The sequence below is a fragment of the Triticum dicoccoides genome, chromosome 5B (genome assembly GCF_002162155.2).
Source record: "Triticum dicoccoides isolate Atlit2015 ecotype Zavitan chromosome 5B, WEW_v2.0, whole genome shotgun sequence".
NCBI lineage: Eukaryota > Viridiplantae > Streptophyta > Magnoliopsida > Poales > Poaceae > Triticum > Triticum dicoccoides.
Genome location: NC_041389.1, coordinates 671,365,066 through 671,378,276, shown reverse-complemented (window position 1 = coordinate 671,378,276; position 13,211 = coordinate 671,365,066). Strand labels below are relative to the sequence as shown.

The following is a 13,211-nucleotide window of genomic DNA, read 5'->3' as shown; positions in this document are numbered from 1 at the left end:
ATGTTCCTAACTGCCTATACAGAATTACAGATGGGGGCTCTAGGAACTGAAATCAGAGGCGAATTAGGAAGAAAATTACCAGCACACTCAGGAGGGAGGCGGCGTCACCGGCAGTACCAGTACGAACGTCGGGCGTCGGCGGCTAGGGCTCGAATAGCTGCGTCCGCGGCCTGTGTGATGCCGTGATTGAATAGGAAGGGCTTGCGTCGATTGCTCCTCCTTTTTTCACGTGATGGACTCGGTCAAGGCTCGCTGCGTCGATCGTTAGGGAAGTGGGATCGGGCGTTCGGCCTGCTGCTTGCTGCGCTCGCGCGTCTGCATGAAAGGCTAAAGCCCAGTTTGATTTCTTTTCCTGACAGAGGCCTAGTGGTTGCAGACCTGGGTGGGGGCCCCTCGATTTTGGGGGCCCGGGGCGGCCGCCCCCTCTGCCCCCCCTCAGGGCCGGCCCTGGATGACGTCAGCATAGATGTGTGTGCATGTTAGTAATTTGTTTGTGTGGGTGGCGATTCTGTGCTTCTTAAATTGTTAATATATCTGTGCAAAAGAAAAATAGAACACGTTAGATAGTAGAGTGTATTTGAACCCACAGCATGCGTTTTCTGATTTGTGTACGTCTCAAAGTGTGCAGTGAGAAGGTGCGTACTACTCTCTCTATTTCTATATATAAGTCTTTAGAAATTTCAAAATGTTGATTAGACACAGATGTCTATAGATGAATTATAAAGTGAGATTCACCTATTTCACTTCGTATGTAGTTCATATTGAATTTTTTTTAAAGAACTATATTTAGAAACGGAGGGAGTACTTACTTCGTTCTTGATATGATAGACATATGCTGGACATGCAGGTTCGGGCAAGTTTCGTGCATGATGGGCAAGTGTGCGCAACCGGTTATGCTTGTCCTTGGCCGCGCAAAAGCTAATTAATTAATTATCTATCTGTCGACATGTCCAACTCCTGAACCTGTACGTGCATCCAACCTGATCGAAGACGTGGAGTCTTGACCCATGCATGCATGCATACCCAAGTCTAACAGCTTTGGATTGATCAGGCAAGTATCTTTACCGGGCGAGTGTGCAAACTCCGTACTCATCACACCGTAAAATTAAGCAGTATCAGTAATCAGTGTGCGGCGACGTCGGTGATTTCACCTCTATGTGTAGATGTGTCGGGGATGAGGCAGCAGTTTGATGATGCGGTAGCGCTTTTATATTTCTTTACAGAGAGAGTACTACTAGTAGTAGAGATTAACCAATTTCATCCACTATGAAAATGTGATTAAGCAGCCAAAGCAGCACGTAATCGGTTTTGTTAGCTTGCGCACATGCAGCATGTGGGTCCACTACAAAATCCCAGCGTGACTGCATCTTGCTTCCTAGCTAGTGCTCGGTCGCCAATGGGCAGACCGCTCGCTTCATGGTCGTCCCCTCCCCTGCGAGAAATTGCGCCCCTGTTCCAGATGCTGACATACAACGGCAGGTGCAGACCGACGCACCCGGCAATTTCCGCCGGCCCCATGTTCTGTCAGGAAACCATTATATACTCTTTTTTGGTGTCTGCTGGCCACATGACTTAGATTGGTCATCGAGCAAAAATTCTCTTAGCCAACAAGACTAGCGGGGAAGTGCGCTTAATTAGTTTAGTACTAGTAATTTGTACTGACTGAGAGGGTGCGAACTTTGTGCTCCCACCGATAGGGTGATACAACTATTATTTGTCGGTAAACTACGCGGTATGGTCGGTCAACCGAACCGACCATAATACTACGTCACTTTACTGTCTGTCCATATCCATGTGCTGACAGAATGCTAGGAAAAGGTAACCAAACAACTGAATAAGCATGCAAATGTAACTACACAATTAACTGAAGCAGCACGTAGCCCATTGCTTCCTGGTGCTGCTTCTGTTGCATGGTTGGTCGCTGGTAGCTAGGCAGACTGTAATCTGCATCTTGCTTGCTTGCTTTCTGGTGGCAGAATGGACAAATTTGACCTCGAAGTGAAAGTATTTCACAAACTAAACTATTTTTGAAAATATTTCACATCGCTGACCTTTTTGTGCAGCTCCCAACAGTAAGGCGCTGCACTCTACTGTGCAACTCCTTACAGTTAGGCGATGCACAGTGTAGTGCAGCTCCTTACAGCTAGGCGCTGCACAGTATGGCGCCTGTGGGTTAGGCGCTGCACGATAAGAGTGTAACGCTTTGCTGTTGGGCGCTGTACATTAGAGGTCAGCTGGGTGAAATACTTTCAAACATAGTTTAGTTTGTGAAATAGTTTCGTCCTGAGGTCAAATTTATGTTTTTTGCCCTTCCTGGTGCCACTTTTGCATGCTTGTCCGTACATAGGACGACCGTTTCCTTGTCCGACCCTGCATTGCGACCCTGCTGCGAGAGCGAAACACCAGCCCATTTCCATAAACTATTTCAAGTGTACGCTGGGCACAAAGATGTGCCTAGATTCGTCATCAAGAAGCAAACAAGTACGAACGGTAGAGAGCTGATTCCCAACCGGCACATAAACCACCCGCTGTGCGAATTACACAACCTCAGTGCAAAATTTAGTACAGTCCAAATCCCAATAAATGGACATAATGTTCTCATTGCACCGATGCCGTGACGCAGAGTCTTCTAGTTCTACTCAAGTATGCAACCAATTGGATGACCGTTCCAAAATGCTCTAGAAGATAACGAGCCATGTTATAAGGCCAAGACTTGGGATTTGAGGTCGATTCCGTTGAACATGAACGTTCCATTCAGCGGCACAAACTGCTTGGTCACCAGCTGGAGAAGGGGTGCGGATACAACACGTTAGTAAGGTAGATACTACCCACATGTTCCTGGTCAATAAATTTCAGGGAAGAAAGGATACCACACCTTGATTACTTCCTGGGAGGCCACTCCGCCAATAAAGGCAGCAACGGGGTGAATCTCTGCACCCGCAAAACGGCACACTTCAGCAACCAGGTCTTCAGACAAGGATGCTCCCTTCAAACCCATGTCACTCAGCACCGAGACAGCAGCCGCCTTCAGCCTAGGAACATCCTCAACAATCTCACTAGTGGACCCAATGCTTTATCAGTATTACAAAAAACAGGATCAACATTAAAAGCATGATATCATAATTATGACCATACGATGAATGCGCATTTTTCTCATGTACCTGTCGAATATTCCAGGTAATCTGCTATAGCTGGCAGCAAGCCGGTCAACAGCGCGGAGCAGAACATAGAAGTTCAGTGCGTAGCTGCATCAATAAAATTGTTTGTTATTAGAGAAACTAACTAGAAAATACAAAAGGAATGCAAATAAACCAGAGGCTAACAACTCCAACATAAAGTCACACACAATTCAAAGCTGATCATGAGGCATATACCAATGTGTGCACAGAAGTTGTAATGCATTTTGCAATATGGTCTGCTGAAAGAACATTTACTTTTAACAAGAAATAAACTCATGCCGCTACGCTAGATAAACACAAGAAGGGCCGCGTGTTACAGTAGTTCCACAAAAAAATGCTTTATTGCCTTGAAAAAATGCTATTTCTACAGCATTATGAATTGGCTAGTTCTAGAATGACATATTTGTCAAAAAGAAACTCTCTCCGTCCCATAATGTAAGACGTTTTTTGACTCTAGTGTAGTGTCAAAAAACATCTTACACTATGGGGCAGAGGGAGTAACTAACAATGTTACAGAATATGGAGTAATGCTAATAGCATGGAATGTGGAACACGTATAATAATTTCCCGTGTTAATTACATATGAAGAGATGAAGCCGAAACATAAGAGTAATAGATGCTGACCAATTGTCTTCGTCGGCGAAGTACTTTTGAACTTTAGATAGGACTGGAGAGCTAAACTCCTCCTCCATACTGCGGTATCTGCAGACCTAGAGAACAGAAACCACTCAACAATGAGAGCACATATAGTTGACGCAATCACTAAAAAGAAGTTACAAATATATATGCCCCTGAAGAAAAGCATCTTACTTTGAGTTTTCTAGTGTTTTTGCAAAATGTTTTGATATATGCCCTTGAAATAGACTCAGGATCTCTACCAATCCGCTTCAAAATACTCTTCACACGATGCTCCATGGCAAGGCAATCAGATTCAGCCTTAGCTTGGTCAGAAAGCAAATACTTAACAAAATTCATGCAATAGAAGAAACAGTCATGCCAACAAACTTGAACCTGAGGGATGATAGTGTCGCAAGAAACTGACTCGGTAAGTGATGTCATATCAGGTATTGTTCCCTCGAGAGGTAGCTCACCATTACCCTCATTTGTGATAAATTCCTGTAAAATGGAAAGAAGGCAATGCAACTTAAGAAAAGGAAACCATGGTAAGAAAGACAAATGATTGCACAAAAGATGGGCAAAGGAAACCCTGTGCCACTTCAGCAGGTAACAGTTGTATGTGAATAGTTCATCACTTCGCATTCATTTTTTTAAACAGCTCCCCACATTTCACGCATATAGGCTTATTGCACTACTAAATGGGTCCTCTCAGTATAACACAACTCATACGTGGCTTTAGCTTGGCTTTACCCAATAAAAAACAAGTTATGAACTACCTGTCATCTGCTTCAGCTGATGCTTACACTTCACACACACACACACACACACAAAAAAAACAGCTCTCTGAACTTGTGTCAACAACATCAAAGAGTATCAAGAACGGCTGCTATTTCATATAACAGAATATTAAAGTAGCATGGGCTATCACATCTATTATGCTGCGAATCATAATGAAGATACCTTCAAAGCAGACACTAAAACCCAAAAATCTGAAGAAGAAAAATTGACTTCAGAGGAGCTATCATCAATTATCTGACGGATTTCATTACCTAGCAGAAAACGGTCATGAGTCAGAATTTTCAATTCTGCATAGCTGTGTTTCCTGTATCAAAAAAATAACAGAACACACATCATCTGGAAATAAGACTATTCAGAGTAAATCGTGAAGACAATTTTTTTCCAACAATTAATGTAATAAATCGTTTCAGATGGCACGTGACTAACATTATTTAAGTGACATCTAGCGTGCTACCATCAGGTGGGTACTGACAGGATAGAGAACAGCCAAGTGAGTCGGTGTTCATATACGGTTGACACCCATGCCTTGGTACGGACAGGATAGAGAACAGCAAGTGAGTCGGTATTCATATACAGTTCAAAATGACAAAAAATACCAGGTGACATACTGTTAATTTTTACAGGACAGTCAGATAGTACTCAAATACACTGTAACAAAGCAGGTTACCTTTGATCAACCATCTCAAATCACTAATACCAAGCAATCACACTATCTAGAACAAAGCCTGAAGCAGATAAGTTCTTATTCTTAAAAAGAAACCGATGTGGGCGCATCTCCCACTGCTTTCCTTTAACAAGGCCTGAAGTAGATAACTAGGTAAATCCACAAACAACTGCATGTTACGATTCAGTAATTATGTGACGCCGTTAAAGTATAGTTTTGTATAGTTGATTTGTATAGGAATGTTATCACCTGCCGAAGATTGTTGTGATTCGGTTAGGATCTCCCTTGGTCTCGAAGGCTTGTAACCCTATACAATGTTAACACGATGGCACCCCTAGGTGTGGTGTTTTGGCCTAAACTACTTGATATTAGTTTCCAAACCACGATCCTCCCTTCGATCTCCACCACGCCGCCAGCATGTCCACTGCGCGCCACGATCAACTCCACCACCGGCGCACTCATCTCTGCTCCCATGCCCAATTCTGGCTCACCAGCGGCGAACGTACCTAGCGTCCGCACCCATGTGCATGTCACCCTCGACCTCCACACCTCCAACTTCTCAAAGTGGCGGATGTTGATCTGTGTTCTCCTCGGCAAGTATGACCTCCTTCCCCACATCAACACCACCACCGCCGAGGGCGACCAAACCCTAAATTGGACTCGCAAGGACTAAATCATCCGGTCATGGCTCTATAGCTCCATCTCCGATGAAATCCTCGACATCATCATGTCGGAGGACCAGACGGTTCAAGAGGCATGGGTGCTCACCACCAACCTCTTCCTTGACAACCAGATGACACTCGAGGGGAATTTCGCGGGCTTGTGCAAGGTTACCTCTCCGTCACCGCATACTGCCACCGCCTCAAGGCTCTCTCGGACGCCCTCAGCGATGTCCGCACTCCCGTCTTGGATCAAACGCTCGTCCTTAACTGTCCCCGTGGCCTCAACCTTGCTTCTCCGGCATCACCACCATCGTCACCATGCAAAACCCACTCTCGTCCTTCGCGCATGTGCGCTCCCTCCTCACCCTGCGTGAGACCCAGCTCGCCAACTGCAAGGCGGTGGGAAACCAAACCACTCTCTACGGCAGCGCCCCCTCCTACGGCTCCGGCAACTCCAGCAACAACCGTGTCTTGGACCGCGGCGACGGGAACCGGAGCGGCAACAACTACGGCGGTGGTCACCATGGTGGCAACCGCAACGGCAGCAGTAATTGACGCAAGAAGAACGCCGACGGCAGCTCCGGCGGAGGAAGTTCTGACGGCAACCGGAACAGCGGCGACGACGGCAACACCTACCATGGCGCTCCTCCTACGGTTGCTCGGTGAGTGTGTTTCAACCCATACACGGGCCAGACCTAGCAGCCTCAGGCGCCCCCAGCGATGCGACCCGCAGGGCCGGCCTGCTTGGCCCACGGCCTCGGCGATGCCCCCTGTGCCTAGGAGTTCATCTCGCTCATCCCTCTGCATGGTCAAGCCTTCGGCACCAACCCGCTATTGGGTCTCATCGTCGGGGGCGCCTGAGGTTGCTTGTCCTGGCTCGTGTATGGGTTGAAACACACCCACGGACCGACCGTATGAGAAGCGCTATGGTAGGTGTTGCCATCGTCATCGCCGTTCAAGTTGCCTCTGGAACTTCCTCTGCCGGAGCTGGTTGCTGCCAGCGTTCTTCTTGCACCAGTTACCACCGCCATTGCGGTTGCCACCATGGTGACCACCATCGTAGTTGTTGTCACTCTGGTTCCCGTAGCCGCGGTCCGAACAGCGGTTGTAGCTAGAGTTGCCGGAGCCGTGGGAGGGGGCGCCGCCGTAGAGAGCGGTTTGGTTTCTCATCGTCGTGGAGTTGGCGAGCTGGGTCTCACGCAAGGTGAGGAGAGAGCGCGTATGCGCGAAGGACAGGAGCAGGTTTTGCATGGTGATGATGGTTGTGATGTCGGAGAAGCAAGGGTTGAGGCCGCGGAAACAGTTGAGGACGAGTGTCTGATCCAAGACGGGAGTGTCGGCATCGCTAAGGGCGTCCGAGAGAGCCTTGAGGCGGTGGCAGTACACGGTGACAAAGAGCTCACCTTGCAAAACGCCGCAAAATTCCACCTCGAGGTAGACGACACGTGTCATCTGGTTGTCGAGGAAGAGATTGGTGATGAGCGCCCATGCATCTTGAGCCGTCTCATCCTCCGCCATGATGACGTCGAGGATCTCATCGGAGATGGAGCCATAGAGCCACGACTCGACGATGTAGTCCTCGCAAGTCCAATCTAGGGTGCGATCGGCGTTGACGATGGTGGTGTTGACGTTGGGAAGGAGGCATACTTGCCAAGGAGAATACGGATCAGCATCCGCCACTTTGAGAAGTTGGAGGCGTGGAGGTCAAGGGTGACCGACACGTGGGTGCGAACGCTAGCCACGTTCACCGCCGGTGAGGCAAAAGCGGGCATGGGGGCGGAGATGAGCGCGGATGGTGGAGTTGATCGTGGCGGGGAGGGTATGGGTGGCGAGGGAAGGGCTGGTCCCTGGTGCGGTGGACATAGCGATGGTGTGGTGGAGATCGAATGGAGGGTCGTGGTTTGGAAATTGATAACAAGTAAACGATGTGTTTCGGCCAAAACGCCACACCTAGGGCGCCAATATGTTAACATTATATAGGGTTACAAGCCTTGGAGACCAAAGGAGATGCTAACCGAATCACAACAATATTCGGTAGGTGATTTAAGTATACTTTAACACAACCGACGGGCTGGAAGAGGCCTAAACCATTACGAATCCGAATGCAAACTATGTAAATGCTTAGTATGAACAGGTTGTGGGGGCACATAGGTCACACTAATTATATATGTAGACCACAGTTCGGTAGCGTCACAGTGATTCAAGTAGTTTTGTCATACAGTACTACGAAAAGTAAGTTGTGAATCATGTTAAAGTTACATTCACGAAAGCAATTATATAAATCAACTCACTGATTCCTGGAGTTACTGAGACTTTGTATGAAGATTCTACTGCTTCTTTGTAATTGTCTTCATCTACGTTAAGCATATGGGCTCGAATTAGGTCCTGCCAAAAACAGTAGCTTTGTCAACAATCAGAAACTCCTAGAATTTTTTTTCAATTATTCGGCCAGCAAAACAAAACAAAAAACATGTACCTTAAATTCCCTTTTCTCTTGCCTGGTCGAAGGTAACTGCCCATCATGCGCATCTGCCCATTTTTCTGCAAGCCTCACGAGGATAACAATGTATGGAGTATGCTTGTGCACAACGGTATCCTTGTCGCATATATCAATTGACTTTGCAAATCTGAAAGTCAATAGCAAGTCGGCAACAAATATTTCGTTGAGAATGAAATAATTATCATGCAACTTGTTCTGTGAACAATCAAGATATGAATACATTCTTACTGCTTGAGTTCAGTCCAGGGATTGTGCAACCGTAAATCATCCAAGAAGTGGTCTGGTTTTGATTCTATAACACAGTGCTCCTAATAACAAATTGCAAGGAAAAAGGTCAACTTTCTCAAAATGATTTGGCCCAGGACTCTCCCAAGACGGTTAGACTCCCAGAGCATAATTAACTACCAAACATTGTTAACAAGTCATACAAACTAAGGCTCATGCATGAAGTAGTCCTGCGTGAGTACCTTGATGCTGACCCTGACAAGGCCAGTTAAACCATATGAACGCGCAGCAACCAAAACAATATTTGCGCTCCCGCAGATACTATCTAATTTCAATAAAGAACTCTCAGGAAGCTGCAGTAGTGAAAACTTTGGTATTAGTAACTTAGTTTGAGAGCGGATCAGCGGAGCACTGCATATACTACCTCCGTTCGGAATTACTCGTCCAAGAAATGAATGTATCTAGATGTATTTTAGTTGTAGGTACATCCATTTTTGTGACAAGTAATTCCGAACGGAGGGAGTAGATGTTTTGCTAGAAATTGGCTAAAAGACTTCAACAGCAAACTAGAAAACTCTTCTTCCATTTACATTCACAAAAGTACGGGAGAAGTAACTGAAAACAGGTTTGCCGCTAACAACAACATACCAAACATTTGAATCATCAGTCTATTCAATAAATAATCAATTGCAAACACGGCCAAATATGAAGTATGTGGACCACATCATATATTTTCTTATGCACACAGCAGTTAGTAGATCCTTAAGGGAACATTAAGAGAAATTTAATTTAATGCTAACTCAGAAGCCTGGATTTATTTATTTATTTTGCATTGGGCATAGTGCAATGAAATTTTGGCGCAAATGAAAATTCCAGTAACTATATGGGTTGGGAGATTTACTAGTAACAATTTTCTTGAGACCACTATGTTATGAGAAGTTTACTCACATATTTGCATAAGTAGATAAAGTGTCGTGCCAATTCGCCTTAAGCGGTCACTTTAAGTCTTACTGACAGACTGACACTGGATTATGGTAACATATTGCATATAACTAGATAAAGTGTCATGCCAATTCACCTTAAGAGGACACTTATCTGACACTAGATTATGGTAACCCTGTTTGATTGAACAGCTTCCAAATATATATTTGGTTGTTTGACCAACTTTTTTTTCTTAATCAAGTTGCAAACAAATGTAGTATTGCTTTCCAAACATGTGAGAGGATAAATATATTTATCTAACTTTAATTTATTTCCTCAAAAAACAAAAGACTTGTTGCAACTTTTAACATGGCAGGTTGAAAACACTGCTTAATATCCGTGGTCACAGGCTCAAATCATCAAATTCTCTAATATGAAATAGGCATTTCAGGTAGTCACCCACCACGATCCATATATTTCCCAGCTTAAAAATGCTTTACTATTAAATATACAAAAGTATTCACTTCTTTCCCAGCGTACAACTATTTGTAATAGAAAATAAGCTACATAGGTTATTCAGTTATATATATATAATGCATAACCCTGACCCTACAAACCGCCTAATCTACAATCCAAGATTTTGATCACTTCAATTTTTTGGCTTAAAAAAAGCAAGTGTTCATTCAGCTAAAACTCTACACAGAGAGCATCAGCAAATGAATCACTGCATTTGCAGCTTATGTTAAGAGTATATCAAAACACATACCTGTGTAGCAATGACAACAGTGAACTGGGAAAAGAAGGAAGGATTTGTATCTATCATTGTCGCTGGAGACTCCTCAACATATTTGGCTTTCACAGCATCATTGAGCTCTTGTAGGAAAGAACAGATAGATTTTGCTCTTGAATGACCCAAGCACCCTTCATCCACTGAACAGAAATACAGAGCACTCAATAAATATGAATTCCATCACTTTTACGGAAATGAATTGAAGGAACGGAAGGAACAGCATCGCATATTCACATTACACAAAAAATTGTTTCCCAGGTCCGACAGTTCGACTTTGGAGCCATCAACAACAGTAACACTCCCTATTCCTCCAAGCACAAGGTTCTTCAGCGCCTCAGTTCCGGTAGGGCCACAGTTAAGCAAGCATATGCTAGCCTTCTCCAGTGCAGCCTGTCCTTGATCACCCCATATCCTGTACTTCATATTTACAAGACCATGTAGCTTTAATTATATGTACATGTTCGTTCATCATAAGCTTTTGTAGGGAGAAACTTAAGCAGATAATAATGAACATCTATTGTAAGACATTATTGAGAAAAAGTGAAGGGCAGAAGGCCATACAATAGAATGTGGGTCATATTAAATTAATTAACTAAAGACTGTCATGAATTATAGTTTTGGTTTGCAATGATGAGCACCAAAGATTTGTGTCAGTAAATGTTGTTGCTATCCTGATGTCATGGATAATTAGGTTTGGATAAGCTGAATTGCTGGTTCCAAATAGCTCAATTTCAAAATTCTGTGCAGACTAAAAGAGCTACAAAAATGTGGACAGTCAACATGTTATTGTACCATATATGCACAGGAACTCGAACCACCCATGACCCATGTAAGCACGATTCATCTGAAGTTCTGAACATCATCATAAACATAACAAGTAGGGTCGTCTGAACCAGAAACCAAACACTGGCTCCAATCAGGACCCAAACAGGGATTCCAAAATCCCGAACAACAACAGCCACCCCGACTGCAATGCAAGGCCCGCGACAGGCCTTCGAATCTAGAAGCAGGGCACCCGCTTCCCTCGGACAGTTCAGGCCGAATCACAGCGGAAGCATAGAACCCTAGACCACACGCCGCCCCTACCGAAACCGGGCCCGAGAGGAGAGCGTGATTCCACCAGTCACGCCGCGGAGATGCAACCGAGGGCGGGGTGCAGTGGAGGGCGCCGACGCGTTACCTGAGCTGGCGATCGTACTTGGTCTTGGGCTCGGCGGCGGCGGCGGCCATGGCTGCGGAGGTGGAGGCGGAGTCTCTTCCCCGTGTGGGGTGTGGTGGTCTCCGCCGCGCCGGGCCGCGCCGCCTCCTCACCGGCGAGGAAGTGGAAGTGCGGAGCCAGGGGGGGCAGGGCATTTATTCGCTTTCCGTACTGTGGCGAATGCGTCGGGCCAGCTAGAAGTTCTCCGCAGAGCCCATCCTGGCCCAATTTCCAATTCTCTCGGCCCACGTACCAGGACATGCCTACTAGGCTTGTGTCGGCCTGGCCCAGAAGGATATCAGGAAGGCCCGATTCGAGTTTACATCACTAGTCATTGTTACGAAATTACTCCCTCCGTAAACTAATATAAGAGCATTTAGATCACTATTTTAGTTATCTAAACGCTCTTATATTAATTTACAGAGGGAGTACTAATTAAGGAGTACTTTGTCTCAAAAAAAACTAATTAAGGAGTACTTTGTCTCAACCCCTACAAAAAGAATATTTTATCTCAAAAAAACTAATTAAGAAGTACTTCTTGCATCTCTAAAAAAATTACTTCTTGCAAAGATCACTCTCTCACTTTATCAGATTGTGACAAGTGATGCGTTGTATGTGCCCTACTTTGTCGCAACCTAAGAGTTTTTTTTTTCATGGATTCGTTTCTTCAAATGTTTTATCTCTTAAATCGTGTGTTCAAATCTTGAACCGTTTTCATAACTGGATTCGTCGTGTCGAGATCTTCAAATCTACGTTCATGTTAATAGATTTTTACAAACTTTTTTTCATGAAAAAAACAAATCGGAAGCATTTTTTCTCATTTTCAAAGAGGCATGTGTTTTTTTCCTTTCTGAGAGTCACGACCGTGCCTCTCGCAGAAGTATATCCGAGTCTCCACGAGAAGCACATATGCTTCTCACAGAAGGAAAAAAATATAAAACATGTTTTTTATCCTTTTCAAGAGGCACGATCATGCCTCTCGTGAAAACTAATTCATGCCTCCATGAGAAGTAAATCCGTACCTCTCTCGGAACGAAAAAAATATGTTTTTTTTCGAAAGGCACGACCATGCCTCTCGCAGAAGCACATTTGTGCCTTCATGAGTAGTAAATATGTGCCTCTCGTGTACGGAAAAAAGCACATTTTATTCCCTTTTACAATAGGCACGATCGCCTCCACGAAAAGTAAATCCATGCCTCTCGTGCAAGGAAAAAATTCACGACCATGCCTCTCACAGAACGAAAAAAAAACGTGTTTTTTTCTCGAGAGGCACGACCGTGCCTCTCGTGGAAGGGAAAAAATAAAAACACATTTTCATTTCCTTTTATGAGAGGCGTGACTATGCCTCTTGCGGAACGAAAAAATATATGTTTTTTTTCTTTTTTGAGAGGCACGGTCATGCCTCTCGTGGAAGAAATCCATGCCACTTTCGTCGCTTCACATGGACTGCTTCTTCTATCACTTTGCTTCGCATGGAGACTACTCCATTTCTGTTTCTCCTTCCACTTTTCTCCATTCTTCCTTCTCCTTCTTCGCGAGATCGATCATCATCTTCCCTTCCTGTCCTTCAGCATGTAGATTGACAGCCGGCAGAGGTTGTCCCTCTGCTCGGCATTCTTCTCCGAGGTGTGTCGTTCACCTCCTCTCCCTCCCCTC

General features: G+C 45.0%; 1 protein-coding gene across 5 annotated transcripts; it reads right to left on the bottom strand.

The window, feature by feature from the left end:
- Positions 1-2,410: 2,410 nt before the first annotated feature.
- On the bottom strand, positions 2,411-11,698 carry LOC119312512 (NEDD8-activating enzyme E1 regulatory subunit AXR1-like). 5 transcript variants are annotated; one of them, XM_037588252.1, is made up of 14 exons: positions 11,538-11,693; positions 10,597-10,769; positions 10,334-10,497; positions 8,889-8,999; positions 8,650-8,729; positions 8,398-8,548; positions 8,213-8,306; positions 4,758-4,846; positions 4,191-4,295; positions 3,990-4,076; positions 3,804-3,889; positions 3,162-3,245; positions 2,876-3,071; positions 2,411-2,782 (listed from the first exon to the last, which is right to left on the bottom strand). In XM_037588252.1, the coding sequence occupies exons 1-14, from the start codon at positions 11,585-11,587 to the stop codon at positions 2,699-2,701; spliced, it is 1,554 nt and encodes a 517-aa protein (XP_037444149.1). In that variant the 5' UTR covers positions 11,588-11,693; the 3' UTR covers positions 2,411-2,698. The 5 variants fall into 5 exon arrangements, with proteins under 5 accessions (XP_037444149.1, XP_037444146.1, XP_037444147.1 ...); XM_037588249.1 differs by having other exon boundaries at positions 2,876-3,056; positions 3,990-4,295; positions 11,538-11,694; XM_037588250.1 differs by having other exon boundaries at positions 2,876-3,032; positions 3,990-4,295; positions 11,538-11,694.
- Positions 11,699-13,211: the final 1,513 nt, after the last annotated feature.

Bases quoted from the DNA above. Each gene is read 5' to 3' on its own strand.
- LOC119312512 (XM_037588249.1), bottom strand. From the start codon at position 11,587: ATGGCCGCCGCCGCCGCCGAGCCCAAGACCAAGTACGATCGCCAGCTC. The intron at 10,498-10,596 runs GTAATGTGAATA...ATTTCTGTTCAG, and splicing joins CCTGGGAAACAATTTTTTGT to TGGATGAAGGGTGCTTGGGT. The intron at 8,307-8,397 runs GTACATGTTTTT...TGTTTTTGGCAG, and splicing joins AAGAGAAAAGGGAATTTAAG to GACCTAATTCGAGCCCATAT.